We start from the raw sequence: 19,725 nt of genomic DNA, 5'->3' as shown, positions 1-19,725 counted from the left end.
TGGGCACTCTTGCCCTGGTACATCCTCTGTACCTTAAACACGCCTCCTACAAGAGGGACTTGTGAATATGCTACAATGCAATGTTATCCTGGAGAAGGTCCCCAAAAGACTTCATCCTGGAGCCAACAAGAACTTCACAAATTTTAGAAAAGGCAGTGTAAAGTCCCATATGTAAGAAAGAATAGCCCCATAAACAGGATACCTTGGCTTTCATTTGTCTGGAAAACAACTTTGCAGAAGAGGGTCTTGTATCCTGGTGCATATGTCAGAGTGTGCCTTTGGAGGAATGAAGGTCAACAGCACATGGTCAGACACTCAGAACAGCATAGCCATCAGGTAAATAGGAGGAATTCTTTCCCTGCATTCAGCTCCCAGATCTGGGGCACTGTGTTCAGTTTGCTGTTTCCTGGTGTCAAGAAAGACAGTGACATTCTGGAGTGAGCCTAGTGGAGAACTTCCAACATTGGTAGGAGAAAATTATGTATGAGGAGAGGATGAGGTTTGTCTAAGCTGGGGATGAAATTAAAAAGTATTTATCTTACTCTTATCTTGTCATTGTAACAAAAAGGAGGTGGGTATATCATAGAAAGAGCCAGAGTCTTCTCAGATAGGCAGAGTGAAAGGCTGAGGGATAATAAGACATGGGTTTCAGCCACAGGTATTTTAGTTAGGTAATAAATAGGGGGGGAAAGTCACTAACTTGGTCATCAGACATTACACTGGGATGCAGAGGGACTGATATTGAGAAATATCAATTCTTGGACATAATAAAAACTTCACTGGAAAAGGCTCTTGGAACGTGGATCCAACATTTGTCCTGATTGCACAGGAAGGTGAACCAACAACTGCCTGAGAGTCTTCCTAAATCACACATTCTATTTCAGTTTGAGTCTATCAATAAACTATGTGGCAACAAAAAACATTGACTGATTTGAGTAACATATCTGCTGTTCCACAGTGTTCTCTGCTGACAAGCTCCACCAAACAGTGCAGCCATGTCGTCAGACGCTGAGATGGCCATTTTTGGAGCGGCAGCTCCTTACCTCCGGAAGTCAGAGAAGGAGAGAATCGAGGCCCAGAACAAGCCTTTTGATGCCAAGACATCCGTCTTTGTGGTACACGCAAAGGAATCCTTTGTGAAAGGGACAATTCAAAGCAGGGAATCAGGGAAAGTCACTGTCAAGACTGAAAAGGGAGAGGTGAGTGAAAAACAAGCCTGAAGGACAACATTTGATTCATATTCTGAGTTTTCAGTTGACATATGTGGATCTTTTGTTTCCTTGGCAGACCCTGACCGTGAAGGAAGATCAAATCTTCTCCATGAACCCTCCCAAGTATGACAAAATTGAGGACATGGCTATGATGACCCACCTCCACGAACCCGCTGTGCTGTACAACCTCAAAGAGCGTTACGCAGCCTGGATGATCTACGTAAGTGGTAGCAGCAGCTTCCTTTGGGCAGCTGGAGGAACTGCTCTGCCAGGCCCAGGGGAAGCCAACGTGCTGTGTCCCTTCCTCGCAGACCTACTCGGGTCTCTTCTGCGTCACTGTCAACCCCTACAAGTGGCTGCCCGTGTACAACCCGGAGGTGGTGTTGGCCTACCGAGGCAAGAAGCGCCAGGAGGCCCCTCCACACATCTTCTCCATCTCTGACAACGCCTATCAGTTCATGCTGACTGGTGAGTGGCTCTCAGGGTGATTTCATCAAAAAGACATTCTAAAAGTGTTCACAGAGTTTCCCTGAGAAGGTCAGTTGCTAACACAGCTCTCATTTTGCCTCTTCCCCAGATCGGGAGAACCAGTCCATCCTGATCACGTACGTACACCCCCTGCTCGGGTCCCTGAGGGGCTGCCCAGGGCCAGGGCCCCTCCTGCCTGACCACACGCTCTCTGCTTCTCTCCTTGCTCTGACAGCGGAGAATCCGGTGCCGGGAAGACTGTGAACACAAAGCGTGTCATCCAGTACTTTGCAACAATTGCAGCCAGCGGGGACAAGAAGAAGGAGGAGCAGACATCAGGCAAAATGCAGGTGAGGTCCCTGCAGGAGTAGGAACCTGAAACTATCAAATTTATTTAGGAGCTAAATCATGACAAGAAGATTTCCATTTTAGGGGACACTTGAGGATCAAATCATCAGCGCCAACCCACTGCTGGAGGCCTTTGGAAACGCCAAGACCGTGAGGAACGACAACTCCTCGCGCTTTGTGAGTTTCTGATGAGAAAACTCGTCATTTATGAGGGAATAAGAATGTCAGAACAGATTCTGTCACTTCTGAAGTGTCACAGTCAGATGACTGTATTCATTGAACTAATATTTTCCTCATATTTTTGACAACTAGAAATTAACTAGACTCTTAAATTAAAAATACATCTTTGGAAGTACAATACAGCACACAAAGGGGGATAATTGAAATATGTTTAAATATCTATAATATCTATCCCCGCAACTCAGAAAGTAACAGCTCACTTCTGTTTTCCACAAGACCAAAAAAATCTCATTAACTTTTAGACCACCAAAATCCACCTTCACAGCATGTTCTCTGATTAAAAAATGGCCTTCACTAGATTCATCTGTTTGAATTGCAACATAAATGACCCAATAAAAGGTTTTCTTTGTGGTTTTCTTATTCCCATGTATTCACAGTTATTCATTAAATAATAGTTGGTAATAAAGCTCCAATCTTTACCCTAGTATTGCCAGTATAGAGAGTTTCCTGGAATTGTTTTTGTCCTGTTTTGCTTTTTTAAAGAAGAAATAAAATCCAAACAACTACTATGTTTGAAGCCTGTCGTCTGTGAAGAACATCTTGGTGAAATTTAAAAATGCCTTTTTTTCTTTCCTCTCTAAAGGGCAAATTCATTCGAATCCACTTTGGGGCCACAGGCAAACTGGCTTCTGCTGACATTGAAACTTGTAAGAGACCTCCTGATCTGGTCCCATTCCTTCCTCCCTTTCTACCTCAGTGTTCCTTGTCAGGTCTAACTCTGTCCTGCCATCCTTGCCAGATCTTCTGGAGAAGTCCAGAGTCACTTTTCAGCTCAAGGCAGAAAGAAGCTACCACATCTTTTATCAGATCATGTCCAACAAGAAGCCAGAGCTAATTGGTAGGAAGTATTATAAAGTGTTTGATAAAATCTGAATATATTCAACACTTATCTTCATTCTCACACCCAGATATGTCCTATTCCTCTTTACAGACATGCTCCTCATCACCACCAACCCATATGACTATCAGTTTGTGAGTCAAGGTGAGATCACTGTTCCCAGCATTAATGACCAGGAAGAGCTGATGGCTACAGACGTGAGTGTCACAGAGCATATTGGTGTGGTGAAAGTTCCTTTTAATGGCCTAGAGGTTTATTTGTCTGATTCTGTTGCCAGAGTGCCATCGACATCCTGGGTTTCACTGCTGATGAGAGAACAGCCATCTACAAGCTGACAGGGGCCGTCATGCACTATGGGAACCTGAAGTTCAAGCAGAAGCAGCGTGAGGAGCAGGCAGAGCCTGATGGCACAGAAGGTATCAGCAAAATCTAGAATTCTCAATAACAGAATCAGTTACATAGCTGGCAGTTGGCGTTCAGGTATTTTGCTATAATTTACTTTCACAAAGACATAAATCTCAGCTTCCAAAATATTCTAAATTTCCCTTTAAGATGTAAAAAAATTCACTGCTGAATCCTACAGTGACATCTTACAGGAGATCCACTTTCAATTATCACTTCTCCTCTGTCACTGTCTCTCTTTCTCTGTGTTCAGTTGCTGACAAGGCTGCCTACCTGATGGGTCTGAACTCAGCAGACCTGCTCAAGGCCCTCTGCTACCCCCGAGTCAAGGTGGGGAACGAATATGTGACCAAGGGCCAAACGGTGCAGCAGGTAACAACAAGCCTGGGAAGCTCTATCTTAATTTACTCTCTTACTGTGTGTACTGCTTTCCTTCTGCTCTATTCTTCTTTATTTTAGGTGTACAATTCAGTGGGTGCCCTGGCAAAGGCTGTCTATGAGAAGATGTTCCTGTGGATGGTTGTTCGCATCAACCAACAGCTGGACACGAAGCAGCCCAGGCAGTACTTCATTGGTGTGCTGGACATTGCTGGCTTTGAGATCTTTGATGTAAGGAACACAGAAATCACAGGATAATCTTGAAAAGGCAGTTAGGCATCAACTGAAGCTGGAGACTTATTGTAGGGGGTTTTTTCAATCATTCCATTCACTTGCAATTTCAAATTAGTATTGCATTACTTGGAAAATTTGTTATTTTCTGGAAATGTTTTCCTTCCTTGTATATGTCAGTGCTTTTTCTCCAGAGCAATCTGTGAGCTTCAATGGATCTTCGTTTAATAGCTTTATGTGATACACAAGGAAGAAGCATCTGCCTTTTATGTAATTAGCACTAATCTTGCAGTTTTTCAATAATTTGAACTTATTATTGAAAAAATCCACTGACAAATAATGCATAAATATCCAAGATACAATATTACAGAGTGTAAGAAGAGAAAGGTAGACTTAGGTCTCACACCACAGTTTGCCAAGGCTTTGGAAAAAGAGAGCAATATATATCCTTTGCTTCTTAAGAGTCAAAGGGTGATTCCATCAGGAAGAGTGCATCAGCTATTTTAATTGAAACTGAGAAGTTCTATAGACATTTGTGAAATGCATCTGAATCCAAGTCAGGAATGGCAAACACTGGCAATGTCTAACTTTTTTTGTTAGGGTAACGGGAAAATGCACATAATATGAGAAAAAACAGTGATGTAAATTGTGCCTTGATAGGGATAAGACTGCCTAATAATTTGGGAATTTGATTTAAAAATAAATAATATATTTAAACATCATCCAAGTAGCAAAGAAAAAAAGAAAGCAAAAAAAACCCCACCAACCAAATAAAAAACCTTCAAAAATAGTTAATTGGATGTTTTAACATTAAATAAATATTTGTGTTAATTGGGCATCCCTGCATGGTTTCTGAGATGGGATTCTGAGTGCGAAGAAGAAAACTATACAGGGAGCCCTTCATCTGGAGAATAAGTAAATCTTGTCTTTGCATTGTCTTTGGGCAGTTCAACAGCCTGGAGCAGCTGTGCATCAACTTCACCAACGAGAAACTGCAACAGTTCTTCAACCACCACATGTTTGTGCTGGAGCAGGAGGAGTACAAGAAGGAGGGAATTGAGTGGGAGTTCATTGACTTTGGGATGGACCTGGCTGCCTGCATTGAGCTCATTGAGAAGGTGTGTTGATTACATTTAAGATTTAGTTACCTTCTTTGTGACAGAATTTCAGGATTTTTCTTTAGCCTTACTTTTTCTTGCTCTAATGCTTCACAAACCTATCTATTGTTATCCATTTCTGTTTCTGACTCTTTCTATTTGAAGTGCCTTTTTATTTCAAATATTGCATGTATTCTGAAAGTAAGTTCTAAGCACCTTTGTGATTAGGCTACAAATGAAGTACCTTTAGGTTATCCATTAACTGCACTGCTATCCATTTTAAAAAAGCTAACTGTAATTTTTCTTGTATGGCAATAGAAGAATTAATGTAATCACACATAATTGGATGACAAGGATTCTCCGTAGGTTTGTTTTCTAGACTACAAAGATGAAAGATCTCTTTTGAGGAATCTAGACACAATTTCAATATTATGATTTCCATATTAATACTATGATTTCTGAAACATAATTTCTAAGAAAAATAATAGATGCATATAGAAAAAAAGTACTGATATAACAGGGATCAATAAAAACATCACTATAAGCAGACACTGTTTTTGAGCAACATCCTCTTGCATAGGAACAGAAAGACAGATATTTTCAGAAAAACAAGAGTAGGACATAGCTGAAAGATCTGTTAATCTGTGGCAATAAGGTCAACTTTAGTAAGACACCTTTGACTATACAAATCACTTTGTGAAAACGTTAATGTAAAAAAAAAAATCATCTTTCAATTCATCAGTTTCAAAATTACTCAGAAAATGTTGTTTGATTATTGTGACACTACCAGTCACAAAATGGATTAGTCAGACACAAATTCACATTTTGTCTGGAACCAAGAGCGCAAAAGTTGACAAAGATTTGACCCATTTTTTATCCGAAAATTCCATTAATTTCTCAGTTTCCTGTGTCTCCCTGCAGTCTCCTTCTGAGGGCAGATCTGTATTTTATCATTGTTATTTTTTGTTGCTTCCCCCAGCCCATGGGCATCTTCTCCATCCTGGAAGAGGAGTGCATGTTCCCCAAGGCAACTGACACCTCTTTCAAGAACAAGCTCTATGACCAGCACCTGGGCAAGTCCAACAACTTCCAGAAGCCCAAGCCTGGCAAAGGCAAGGCTGAGGCCCACTTCTCCCTGGTGCACTATGCTGGCACAGTGGACTACAACATCACTGGGTGGCTGGAGAAGAACAAGGACCCCCTGAATGAAACTGTCATTGGGCTGTACCAGAAATCATCTGTCAAGACCCTGGCCTTACTATTCGCCTCTGCTGGGGGAGAGGCAGGTCAGTTCTCTGAAATGTCATCTCTTTGATGTACAGAAACTGATTCCCAAAGCAACAGATTTTATCTTCATTATCTTCATTTTATCAGAGGCCAGTAGTGGTGGTGGTGGCGGTGGCAAGAAAGGTGCCAAGAAGAAGGGTTCTTCTTTCCAGACTGTCTCAGCTCTTTTCAGGGTATGGAAAAAATTCTTTTCATTTATGCAAAGAATTATTCTGCATTTTTAACTGGTTCAGACACGGTAAAAAGCAAAAAACCACAACCAATCGACCAATCAAAAGAGATTCCAAATACATATGACTTCTCTTTAGACCATCATTAAAAATAAAAATAAAAATATTATGGAATTAAAAACGGCTGTGTAAAGACCTAAACTTGCGCTCACTGTAAACATAAATTTTCTCATAAAAACTGCCCACTTTCTATCTTCATTGGATTGATACTTATCCTACAAGATGATGTTTAATGTTCAGAATCAGAGGAGACTGAGCTATTGATTGAGGTATTCTCAGCCGACAACTTTCAGCCTCTCCATTGACGGGCCTTTCGTGTTAAGTTCAAACAACAAGAAGGGTCATTTTTTCCACATTTCTTACACATACTCACTAAGTGATGAACCCACAGGAGAACCTGAACAAGCTGATGACCAATCTGCGGAGCACTCACCCCCATTTTGTGCGCTGTATCATCCCCAATGAGACCAAAACACCCGGTAAGATGCTCAAGTAGGAAGAGGGTTTGCTCTGACATCCATTCCCCTCCACACTGGAATCTGTGCCACTCCTTTGTGCTCTGCTCTGCCTTGCTCAGGTGCCATGGAGCACGAGCTGGTGCTGCACCAGCTGCGCTGTAACGGCGTGTTGGAAGGGATCAGGATTTGCAGGAAAGGGTTCCCCAGCAGAGTCCTCTATGCTGACTTCAAACAGAGGTAAGAACTATCAAATTTAGAGTGTCAGGTGTCCTCACCGACCACTGTCCATCACGCAACTGAGCTTTGCCAGGGTCTCTGAGTACGGAAGCACAGTAGAGCGACACAAGTCACTGATTACAGGATTAAAACCAGCAGTTTGGGATGTGGTTTCAATATGTTCTCAGGTAAAAATTACAAACTCTCTCAGAGTTCTTTGGTCATTGTATCAGCTGCAAGTTTCAGGGGACAAGGCTTTCCGCCTATACACATAGTGACAATGTTCCTCTGCAGCAATTTTCTACAGCATAGTTTAAGTAAAAAAGATATGGATTGAAGTGACTGGAGATCGGCGTCCTCTTTTCATCTGTGACCAGAAAAGTTTCCTTGATTTTGTTACCCTCATGATAAGAGTGTCTCTAAACAAGGGAAGAAATTCCAATTTCCTCAGCCTGATTCTGCTGCAACACTGATGTTGGTTTCAATAAACATTATAACCTTATGACTTGACATTGCCTTCTTTCACATTTCCTCTAATTCCACAGATACAAGGTGCTTAATGCCAGTGCCATCCCAGAGGGACAGTTCATCGACAGCAAGAAGGCTTCCGAGAAGCTCCTTGGCTCAATCGATGTGGACCACACCCAGTACAAATTTGGACACACCAAGGTACAAACTCCCCATTCCTTCACTCACTCCGTGCCTGTGCTTTGCCCGGCCCGACAGTGATGTGCTGCAACATTCCCTCTCTAAGGTGTTCTTCAAAGCTGGGCTGCTGGGGCTCCTGGAGGAGATGAGGGATGAGAAGCTGGCACAGCTCATCACCCGCACACAGGCCTTGTGCAGAGGCTTCCTGATGAGGGTGGAGTACCAGAGAATGGTGGAGAGAAGGTACACATTCCTCGTCTTCAGTTAAACTCACTGTGGTTGGGGGAAAGTGTTGACACTTTTCAAACTGAAAATACTCATTGCACATCTGAATTATGCTCCAGAGAGTCCATCTTCTGCATCCAGTACAACATTCGTGCATTCATGAATGTCAAACACTGGCCCTGGATGAAGCTGTTCTTCAAGATCAAGCCCTTGCTGAAGAGTGCAGAGTCTGAGAAGGAGATGGCCAACATGAAGGGAGAGTTCGAGAAAACCAAGGAAGAGCTTGCAAAGTCTGAGACAAAGCGGAAGGAGCTGGAGGAGAAAATGGTTTCTTTACTGAAGGAGAAAAATGACCTGCAGCTCCAAGTGCAGGCTGTGAGTATCATCACCATTTATTTTCCACTCAAAAAAAGGCTTACCTTTCACAGATAGGTGGTCAGACAGGTCTTTTATGAACAGATGTTCATCATCATCATGGCTAGGCTTCGCGAATGAAGATTTGGGAAGGGCTCTACCCACATTTGTTACAAGCGCGCTGGTGTCTAAAAAGGCCATTACAAGATAGACAGGTCTGGTTGCAAAAAGCACAGCAGAAGGACTCCTTAGGTGGTAAATTCTGCAAGAAACAGTTCTTCCTACATTGTCTTTTCTCCTCAAGGGTGATCCTGCGTGCGTTCTCAAAGGAAGCAGCAGCGTTATAGATGGTGTGTCTCCAGACCTCCCGACTGGAGGCCAGAGTAGATCAGTTATGTTGATCAATATGGCCAAGGTTGAGATGTTGTTTCAGGGAGTCCTTGTATCTCCTCTTCAGGGCTTCTCTCTTGCAGCAGCCAGTGGCAAGTGGGGGGCTGGGGGGTCTCGGCCGGGCTGGGGCCTTGGGAGGTACCTGAGCCCCGGGTGGGTGCGGGAGATGGAACAGTTTGGTTTTGGTTTTGGCTCACCTGCAGCTACTGCCCAGGTTCAGTATGTTTTGGATATATTTATTACATCCTGAAAGGGTGGTCAGGACAAAGGGATGTTCCTGGGTATTTCCCTGGGATTGAGTATAGATGGGTGGCAGAAAAGAAGGGAGTGAAAGGTTTGTCCTAACTGTTTTAATGAACAGATGTTAGTTATTTGTTAAATTATGGATCATATTGAACACAAAGCTGGAGAAACTAGTGTCTTACAATAGCATGGTGAACTCAGCTAGCAGAAGAAACAAGGAGCTACAAGTGGGAGTAGGGCTCCTGCTTTCTGGGATAGACACCATCAATAAATAGCCAAGATTAAATACTCAGGACAAGATTGTACCTGAACCCCCCAGCTCCATTTGAGCAGGTGAGTTCTGCAGGCAGTAGCTCTATCTCACCAGGGCGAATTGACTTTGGACAGTAAGTCCTAGAATTCAAATTGGTGGTTGTAAATTCAGCCACTTAATAACAAATAGATAATTGCTCACCCAGGATATGGGAAATATGGCTTGAAATTTCTCCTCAGTCTAAAAAGGAATTAAGCCAGAGCTCCTGCTTCGGAACTATAGTCTCATGTCCCAGGCTTGTGCTGTTCAAGGTATTGGACTGTGTTTCCCTTGGAAAATGAAAAGAAACAGGTAGACACACCCTGCTGAAGGCCGACATTGAACCTTTCTAGGCTGTCTGAGTCCTATCCATCATGCTTTAATCCATAACCCTTTCATGTAAAACCTGTATATAAAATTTGGAGAACATATGTATTTATAATAATATTAACCCATCATCTCTGGGTAGGCAATTCATAACTCTGTATTATTCAGACATAATTTAGTACAATGCAGAATAATAAAGTAAATGAGTAATCGAACAAAATATTTAATTTCTGAGTACTGCAATGATTTGCACCTGCAAGTTGGATTTTTTACATATGCCATAGGTGGTAGATTTATTATTAACAATACCCCATGTACCCTGCAGGCGCATATAAAAAAAATTAAAAACACCTTCCAAAAAGGAAAGTCACTGATTGGTATGTATGAAGCAAAAAGCTTGCAACTCCATTTCATTGGAAAATTAGTGACAGAGATGATCACTTTTGTGATGCCTTGAAGTGCATGAGATATTCTCACAATTGGAAATCATGACAAATAATTTTGAAAGAAAAAAAAGAAAAAAATTGAAGGCTTCCAAAGAGAGAATTTGCAGATCCATTTCCCAGACAGAAAACCTGAAAACATTAAGCTGTTTGATTGGAAAGGCAATTTCAGACATGGCTTTTATAGCTGTCAATTTAGTAAGATAAAAGATATAGAAGAGGAACTTCAAAACATGATAAACATATACAATCTGTGTCTCCCCACCAGGAAGCAGATAGCCTGGCTGATGCTGAGGAAAGGTGTGACCAACTCATCAAAACCAAAATCCAGCTGGAAGCCAAAATTAAGGAAGTGACTGAAAGGGCTGAGGATGAGGAGGAAATCAATGCTGAGCTGACAGCCAAAAAGAGAAAACTGGAGGATGAATGTTCAGAGCTGAAGAAAGATATTGATGACCTTGAGCTAACACTGGCCAAGGTGGAGAAGGAAAAGCACGCCACTGAAAACAAGGTACGAGGCAGAAAATCTCACCCACGCTCCAGAAAAGAGCCCCGTGCTCTTCCAGGACTTCTGTATCTACTTCCTTGATTTACACTTGCTCCCTTCTTCCTAAAGGTGAAAAACCTCACAGAAGAGATGGCAGCCCTGGACGAGACCATCGCCAAGCTGACAAAAGAGAAGAAAGCCCTCCAAGAGGCCCATCAGCAGACCCTGGATGACCTGCAGGCAGAGGAGGACAAAGTCAATACACTGACCAAAGCCAAGACCAAGCTGGAGCAGCAAGTGGACGATGTAAGCCCACGGACACACAGCAGGAACAGACAGGTATGGAGTTTGAGCTGGCTGGTGGAGCACTCATGGCCTTGTTCTGTGTAGCTGGAAGGGTCCCTGGAGCAAGAGAAGAAACTGCGCATGGACCTGGAGAGAGCCAAGAGGAAACTGGAAGGAGACCTGAAGCTGGCCCAGGACAGCATCATGGATCTGGAGAATGATAAGCAGCAGCTGGATGAGAAACTGAAGAAGTGAGTGTGGCCCTGGGGCACCTCAGTGCTGGGCTGCAGCTCTTGTCTTCTTCCTTTGAGCTGTAACCCACTTTGCTTTGCCCAAAGGAAAGACTTTGAAATCAGCCAGATCCAGAGCAAAACCGAGGATGAACAAGCCCTGGGCATGCAACTACAGAAGAAGATCAAGGAGCTGCAGGCAAGTGTCTGCCCTTCTCCTGCCTGCCCCAGGCTCAGCTCAGGGAGGAGGAGGGCACGGGTGTGAAGGGTCCCTCGTGTTCTCCAGGCCCGTATTGAGGAACTGGAGGAGGAAATCGAGGCCGAGCGAACCTCTCGCGCTAAAGCAGAGAAGCATCGGGCTGACCTGTCCAGAGAGCTGGAGGAGATCAGCGAGCGCCTGGAAGAAGCAGGAGGGGCGACGGCAGCTCAGGTGGAGATGAACAAGAAGCGGGAGGCAGAATTCCAGAAGATGCGCCGGGACCTCGAAGAGGCCACGCTGCAGCACGAAGCCACGGCTGCCGCCCTGCGCAAGAAGCACGCGGACAGCACAGCTGAGCTGGGGGAGCAGATCGACAACCTGCAGCGCGTCAAGCAGAAGCTGGAGAAGGAGAAGAGCGAGCTCAAGATGGAGATTGATGACTTGGCCAGTAACATGGAGTCTGTCTCCAAAGCCAAGGTATGGAAAAATAGACTGAAAACCACTTGGAAATTAATTCCATTGAAATACGTCTTTTCAAATTATGGCCTGGTTACCATCTAACTCCCTGTCTCTCTATGGAGCTGTGTTTCTTACCTTCTAACACCAAGGAACAGTCCAGACCTTGCAAGTCTGTTCATGTTTTTCTGCTTAGAGTCCTGCTCTTCCGAATAAGAAGGCGTCTAGATCCTAATCTTCTTTCATTCTCTGTGACCTCCACAGGCAAATCTGGAGAAGATGTGCCGCACCCTGGAAGACCAGCTGAGTGAGATTAAGACAAAGGAAGAAGAGCATCAGCGCATGATCAATGACCTCAATGCTCAAAGAGCTCGTCTGCAGACAGAGTCAGGTGAGAAACACACATCTACATTTGCAGATCAATAATCTCAGAGAGTTATTGCAAAAATTACTCTTCTGGCCACATGTTCTTTCCAACATTCTTTGTCTCCCCTCTAATAAGAAATGCTTGAAATGAGATCATAAGTTTCAGCAAGGACTGCTAACAGTTTGGTTTTACAACCCCAAATGTCCACAGTAGCGTCATCAATGGCAATAAAAGTTTTGTGCATCCGCAACCTTTCCCAGGTGAATATTCACGCCAGGTGGAGGAGAAGGATGCTCTGGTTTCTCAGCTGTCAAGAGGCAAACAGGCTTTCACCCAACAGATTGAGGAACTCAAGAGACACCTAGAGGAAGAGATAAAGGTGAGAGGGCTTTCCATACTTTGTTCTGTCCATCAGATCCCTCCTCTCTAAGAGGCAGTTCAGATACTTATGGGACTACTGAGCTATCATGATGAGACAGGGGAAAAAAACATTTAGGTAATTTAGTGCTTCTCTTCTCATGTTAGCTTCTCCCTAGAATTTATCCATTATTCTCTTTGTCAGTCCCCATTGTCATTTTGCACAGAAGAATAATACAGTGTCCAATTAATACTCAGTCCGATTTCCCAGGATATTTCTGGTCCGTGACTCAATACTCTTGTTGCTGCAGGCCAAGAACGCCCTGGCCCACGCCCTGCAGTCCGCTCGCCACGACTGTGACTTGCTCCGGGAACAATATGAGGAGGAGCAGGAAGCCAAGGGGGAGCTGCAGCGCGCCCTGTCCAAGGCCAACAGCGAAGTGGCCCAGTGGAGAACCAAATACGAGACGGACGCGATTCAGCGCACGGAGGAGCTCGAGGAGGCCAAGTACGTGGGCAGGGTGGGGAAGGCTGGCAGAGACTAAAACCAGAAAATTGAGGAGACCACTGTGATATTCAGGAAGAAGTCAGTCTTCTGATTTGGGGTTGGGTAAAAGGAGAGTAGCAAATAAATTCTGTAATGCACGTGGTTTGGGAAAAAAATTCACAGGCAAACGTTTAGGAGGCAGGGAATGACAGAGAGAAACAATCTAGTATGTAGACAAATAGAAAAGGAACGTGGACCACAGACTGTGAAGTGGCTAACCACACTGTTGAGAAAAACACCACAGAACTGAATTTCTCCTTGACTGATAACTGTGAGCTCTAGTTACGATTGAAGTGGTAAAACATCTTGTTCTGAAAAGCCCATCAACCACACACAACAACCTCTCCTTTGCTCTCATACAACAAAATGTGCTTAACACAGGAAGAAGCTGGCACAGCGCCTGCAGGATGCAGAGGAACACGTCGAAGCTGTCAATGCCAAATGTGCCTCCCTGGAAAAGACAAAGCAGAGGCTGCAGAATGAAGTGGAGGACCTGATGATTGATGTGGAGCGATCCAATGCTGCCTGCGCTGCTCTGGACAAGAAGCAGAAGAACTTTGACAAGGTCTTTTGGGCTCCAGCCCTGGGACTCCTGGGCAGAGCCTCCCCCCGGGATGGCCACATCCCTACTCACGCCCCGTTTCTCTTCAGATCCTGGCAGAATGGAAGCAGAAGTATGAGGAAACGCAGGCTGAGCTGGAGGTCTCCCAGAAGGAGTCTCGCTCCCTCAGCACGGAGCTGTTTAAGATGAAGAATGCCTATGAGGAGTCCTTGGACCACCTGGAAACAATGAAGCGGGAGAACAAGAACTTGCAGCGTAAGTCCCTGGCCCTCTGCTCTGGGATGGGCTTTCTCACCAGCTGAGCATTGCTGCGGGGTCTGTGCCTGCAGCTCTGCAAAGATGCCTGTCACCCTGGTGGGACAGGGCCCTTCCCATTCTGCTCTGGGCCTGAGCAAGCCTTTTTTCTTTGTTCCCACAGAGGAGATTTCCGACCTCACAGAGCAGATTGCGGAGGGAGGAAAGGCAATTCATGAGCTGGAGAAAGTCAAGAAGCAAGTTGAGCAGGAGAAATCTGAACTGCAAGCCTCTCTGGAGGAAGCTGAGGTACCTGGCCAGAATCATTGCTGTCTGCACTAAATGTGTGAGCAAGGCAGAAACAATGCTAAAAAGGCCTTGCTTCTGCTCTGTTCTGGCTGTGGAGGGCAGCCAGCTGAGATTTCCTGGAATATTCTCTAATTCCCTAGAAAGCAAGCAGTAGGTTTATCAGTGTTCCCCATGTTTGTGTCCACTTGTCCAGGCCTCTCTGGAACATGAAGAGGGGAAGATCCTGCGCCTGCAGCTGGAGCTCAACCAGGTGAAGTCTGAGATTGACAGGAAGATAGCAGAGAAAGATGAGGAGATTGACCAGCTGAAGAGAAACCACCTCAGAATTGTGGAGTCTATGCAAAGCACCCTGGATGCTGAGATCAGGAGCAGGAATGAAGCCCTGAGGCTGAAGAAGAAGATGGAGGGAGACCTGAATGAAATGGAGATCCAGCTCAGCCATGCCAATCGACAGGCTGCCGAGGCACAAAAGAACCTGCGAAACACACAGGCTGTGCTCAAGGTACGGCACAACAAACCAGGTTCTCACTGGTTTCTGACAGATCTGAATATCAACGATGAAGGAATGGGACTGCACAAACACATCATTCGGTTTTCAGGATTCTCCACAGACCTCTGCGGTCCCCTTTTATTAACCTCTTCGGGTAAACAGCACCAGGTGTTGCCATTCAGTTAACAATAATTCCCAAGACTTTGGTGACCTGATGTTTTGATTTCACACATTCACACACTATCATTCTGTGATTGTATAGACCATGCACATTATCATGCAGACCATTAAGTGGTTTTCCGATTTTGGAACACAGCACTCTCTTTGTCAAAACATGATCAAGGCCAAAATACTTGATCAAAATATTTTTTGATTCTGATTAACTGAATCCACAGGTGCAGGCTGGTTCAGCTTGTTCCCACAGCTAAACATTTTCCTTTTTTTAGAATTATGTCATTTCTATATTGATATTAAAATGGAAAATAAAAGAATAGGAAAGATATGCCTCCCAATCTGTCTTTTTTTTTTTACAAGGACACCCAGATCCATTTGGACGATGCTCTCAGGACCCAGGATGACCTGAAGGAGCAGGTGGCCATGGTGGAGCGCAGAGCAAACCTGCTGCAGGCTGAAGTTGAGGAGCTACGGGCAGCCCTGGAGCAGACGGAGCGGTCAAGGAAAGTGGCTGAGCAGGAGCTCCTGGATGCCACTGAACGTGTGCAGCTCCTCCATACCCAGGTCAGGGCAAGGAGCAAAGGCAGCCGTGTTGACACTTAACAAACCCAGAGAGCTGGAATATACCAGGGGACAGGCAGTACCGGAATGGCCTCTCTACTGCTGTCCACCAGGAAAGGCATGTTCAGTGTCCATCACCCGAGCCCACCACTGGCATTACGTAAACAACCACTGTACAAAGAATTCCACATTCACAGTTGCCGATGGAACGGGAAAGACTTGGCTCAGGCAGTAGGTTTGTTATTGCAGACCTTAGAATAAAAATCTTGCCATGTCCTTCCTGTTGCACAGAACACCAGCTTGATCAACACCAAGAAGAAGCTGGAGACAGACATTTCTCAGATTCAGAGCGAAATGGAGGATACGATCCAGGAGGCCCGCAATGCTGAAGAGAAGGCCAAGAAGGCCATCACAGATGTGAGTCGGGGCTCCTTTCATTGCTGATGGGGGATGTATTCTCCCCAAAATGTCTCCAGCCTCACAAGGGCTTTGACCTCTTGCTCTGCTCAGGCGGCCATGATGGCAGAAGAGCTGAAGAAGGAGCAGGACACCAGTGCCCACCTGGAGAGGATGAAGAAGAACCTGGACCAGACGGTGAAGGACCTGCAGCTTCGTCTGGAAGAGGCCGAGCAGTTGGCCCTGAAGGGAGGCAAGAAGCAAATCCAGAAGCTGGAGGCCAGGGTGAGTAGGGCTGTGTTGGTGCATGAGTGACCCCGTCCCTTGGAGAGACACCCCCAGGGAAGCTGCAGGGACAGGCTCTCATTGCAGGTGCGGGAGCTGGAAGGGGAGGTTGATGCTGAGCAGAAGCGCAGCGCTGAAGCCGTGAAGGGTGTGCGCAAGTACGAGAGGAGGGTGAAGGAACTCACCTACCAGGTAAGGCTGGAGGCCTCCTTGCGTTGATGCACCCTCATTCCAGGAAACAAAAGCTTTTCACCTGGACTCCACGGGTAAATGTTATTCTCTGGTGTGCAGAAAGCAATAATTCACTCTTTCCTGTTTGCCAACTGCTTTAGTCTGAGGAAGACAGGAAGAATATTCTCAGGCTGCAGGATCTGGTGGACAAGCTGCAAATGAAGGTGAAATCCTACAAGAGACAGGCTGAGGAAGCTGTAAGTATTACTTGGAGAAATAGTAAGTGTTGCTTTCTGTGGGTGTCACACAGGTGTTGAGGAGATGAATATCAGAATTTGGAAAATGCCAGGGACCACCAGTTGTACCATTTAGGGTCTTTGTCATTCAGATACACCCCACTAACTTATGAGCACCAAACAAGTGGCAGAATAAGTACACAAGTGACAAATCCAAGTGACAAAGCTGTTCCTCATGTATGACACAGTGCTGGTGATGCTTTTCCCAGAGGGGTCCTGGGAAGGGGAGGATGAGGAGGTTGGGGTGAGCTGACGTGTGAGCAGTGGTGGGAGGGGGATGGAGGTTTGTGCCTCCTCCCAGGGAAGAGCTGCAGCCCCACAAGGCCGAGGTGCAGGAGGAGTGAAATCCCTGCCCTGGGCTCCTCACCACCAACTCCCTCTCCCCACACAGGAGGAGCTCTCCAATGTCAACCTCTCCAAGTTCCGCAAGATCCAGCACGAGCTGGAGGAAGCCGAGGAACGAGCTGACATTGCAGAGTCCCAGGTCAACAAGCTCCGAGTGAAGAGTCGGGAGTTTCACAGCAAGAAAATAGGAGAGGAAGAGTGAGGATGCCACGAGGCAGCAAAGTGACCTGAGGGCTGCAAAAATATGAACCCTTTGTCACTTCCTTCTGCCATGAGTCTTTATAACCATATCATATGTAGAGAATAAAAGCCATAGATTCTTTTGCATGCACATCCAAGCACTGCTTTCAGTAGTTACAATTTCATTCTAAAGTTATTTAAGTATTGATTGTTTTCAAACAATTAATTTTCAGGAATAAGCCCCTGAATTTTCTGGAGTAAGATTCAGAAGGTCCAGTACTGCTACTATGGTAACAGTTATCAACATGAGAGCAAACAAAATTTTTTGCACTGCATTAGTGTTTCCTAGCAATGGAATTGTGATTTGAAGCTAGAATAAATAAATATTAAATAAATAAAGTTCTATAAGAAGAGTAATTGTAAACCTATGCTTTACAAGTTTACAAGGATATATATCAAGAGGAACTTGTTTTTACTTTTCTAAAACTGGAATTGAGAACAACTCTTGTAACATGAAACCATAAAGAAATCTCCAAGTCTGACACCCTGAGAATACAGGGAATCACTAAACCTGATGGCTCTGCACTGCCAACCAGTGCTTCCTACCCGCCTTTCGCATCAACAGAGGAAATTTGCTGCATAAGTGAACTGACGCTGGGTGGAAAGAAGTAGCTGACAGTCACTGGCTTTTTATTCATCCCATATAGAGTAACATTGCAGAATGTAATGTATGAACAAGACAAAAATGAGGAAAAGCTGACCAAGAGGAAGAGCCTCAAGGCAGCAACGATGTCTCCCAGCCCCAACTGTTCTCGTCAGTGCCCTGAGGTGCTGTGCAGCTTGAGGAAGTCTGGGGAACACCAGTGCCTCCCCACAGAAGCAAAGAGATTGCAGCCACTGGGACATCACAATGACACTCACATTAGAGCTTCATTTATCTAGAATAGGTGTATGTGCACAGCATATACAGAGAAGCCATTCATAGACCTGGCACATCCCAGAGCTGCTGAGGGCAGATTCTACAAGCAGATACAAGAAATGGTAAATGAGACTTGGCTCTTATTACAGGAACACATACAGGTCCCTCAAGGTTCCTGGCCAGTTCTGCGCCACTACATTTCGAGGGAGTACTTTAAGGAGCTGTAAACTAACTTGGCAAGGGAGCTGGAAATGTCAGACGACCTTTTGCACTGACACAGTTGTTTTGCAGCAACAGCATTCAGGACTGGGAGGTCCTCCTCCTCCTAAACACGCTGAGGTTTACACACAGGGAATCCTCCCATGTTATAACTAAATATGGAAGCAGTTTGCTGGGCAGCAACTAAATATATTTAGGAAAAGATGATGCCCCGTGTTGACTCCTGTGTCACCGTGATGCTCCTCAGAGACAGCATCTCTATGTGTGAAGCTGTGAAAACTGTATCCATGACAGTGAGATCTGGGCACTAAAGAAGGAAAACCTTGGATACCTTTTTAAACCTGCTGACTGATTAGCAAATATCACAACAACTTTGGGAACCACAAGTTGATGCCGAAAATCCCTGCTCCCTTTGGACAATGTTATAATGACCCTCCAAAATGAACAGCGTGGTCTGACTGTGGAAAAATCATGATGCACTTGGAGCGCTTGAAACTGTTGGGGCTCATCTCTCACCTGATGGCCCGAGGATTTATTCCTAAATGCTTAACTGATGAAAGGTAACATTGCAGGTTCCTTAAATGACAACACCTTGGGCCAATTATCTGCTTCAAACGGCATGTGTGGGAAAGGCTGAGAAGTCCCACACGTTGCACTGGGCTGACCTGGCCTTGCCACCAGCCATCCTGGAAAGCTTGGCTAAGGACTTTTTGGAATCAGAGTGGAATATTAAAGGGAGGGTTAAGGAAAACCAGTTTCTCCTCACTTTGTGATTTGCTGCCTTAGCTGGAGAACAGGAGTCATTTTGCATCAACACACTATTTCTGGAGTCAGACTGCTTGTGTCCTGAAATGTGCTGATGCACAGGTAACTGATCTTGGGAAAAACACGGGCCCACTGCAGGCATAAAGGAACATCTCTAAGAGAAGGTTTAAAACAGATGCAGCTGATGAGCTCCACTAAAGCTGCTGCCTCATGTGGGCTATGGAGTTCTCTGACCTTAAACAGCTTGGCCACGAAAGATAGGAGGCATCAATCTTAGAAGAGGCACTAAAATGTGCCTCTGACCTTAAGAAAGAAGTTCCTTACAATAATCACAGAATATTCTGAGCTGGAAGGATCTGCAAGGATCATTGAGTCCAACTCTTAAATGAATGGCCCAGACAGGGATCAAAACCACAACTGGGCATTAACCATCACCATGCTATCACCAACTGAGCTGATAATGCCACATCCAGCTTTCCAGTTCTCCAGGTACTCACTGTCCGTGCCCTCAGGCCACAGGAACAGTGCCTTGACCAGAAAGGGCTTTCCTCCCCAGTGACAGAAA

General features: G+C 45.1%; 1 protein-coding gene across 1 annotated transcript; it reads left to right on the top strand.

Moving 5' to 3' along the window:
* The first annotated feature begins 958 nt into the window (after positions 1 to 958).
* Positions 959 to 17,674, top strand: LOC135424387 (myosin heavy chain, skeletal muscle, adult-like). The gene is made up of 38 exons (XM_064675579.1): positions 959 to 1,199; positions 1,288 to 1,431; positions 1,523 to 1,679; positions 1,789 to 1,816; positions 1,915 to 2,029; positions 2,112 to 2,204; positions 2,851 to 2,914; positions 3,007 to 3,105; positions 3,199 to 3,302; positions 3,383 to 3,521; positions 3,761 to 3,879; positions 3,967 to 4,116; positions 5,064 to 5,234; positions 6,193 to 6,499; positions 6,588 to 6,673; positions 7,122 to 7,209; positions 7,308 to 7,425; positions 7,950 to 8,073; positions 8,159 to 8,295; positions 8,397 to 8,652; positions 10,595 to 10,837; positions 10,943 to 11,119; positions 11,204 to 11,349; positions 11,437 to 11,527; positions 11,615 to 12,004; positions 12,248 to 12,374; positions 12,611 to 12,729; positions 13,019 to 13,215; positions 13,636 to 13,819; positions 13,906 to 14,071; positions 14,235 to 14,359; positions 14,553 to 14,861; positions 15,384 to 15,587; positions 15,876 to 16,001; positions 16,095 to 16,265; positions 16,353 to 16,457; positions 16,598 to 16,693; positions 17,124 to 17,674. Exons 1-38 carry the CDS (start codon positions 996 to 998, stop codon positions 17,277 to 17,279), a joined length of 5,835 nt encoding a protein of 1,944 aa, XP_064531649.1. The 5' UTR covers positions 959 to 995; the 3' UTR covers positions 17,280 to 17,674.
* The last annotated feature ends 2,051 nt before the right edge of the window (positions 17,675 to 19,725 follow it).

Source organism: Pseudopipra pipra, chromosome 19 (genome assembly GCF_036250125.1).
Source record: "Pseudopipra pipra isolate bDixPip1 chromosome 19, bDixPip1.hap1, whole genome shotgun sequence".
Lineage (NCBI taxonomy): Eukaryota > Metazoa > Chordata > Aves > Passeriformes > Pipridae > Pseudopipra > Pseudopipra pipra.
The sequence above is the reverse complement of the archived record's forward strand: the minus strand, read 5'-3'. Positions and strand labels throughout refer to the sequence as shown.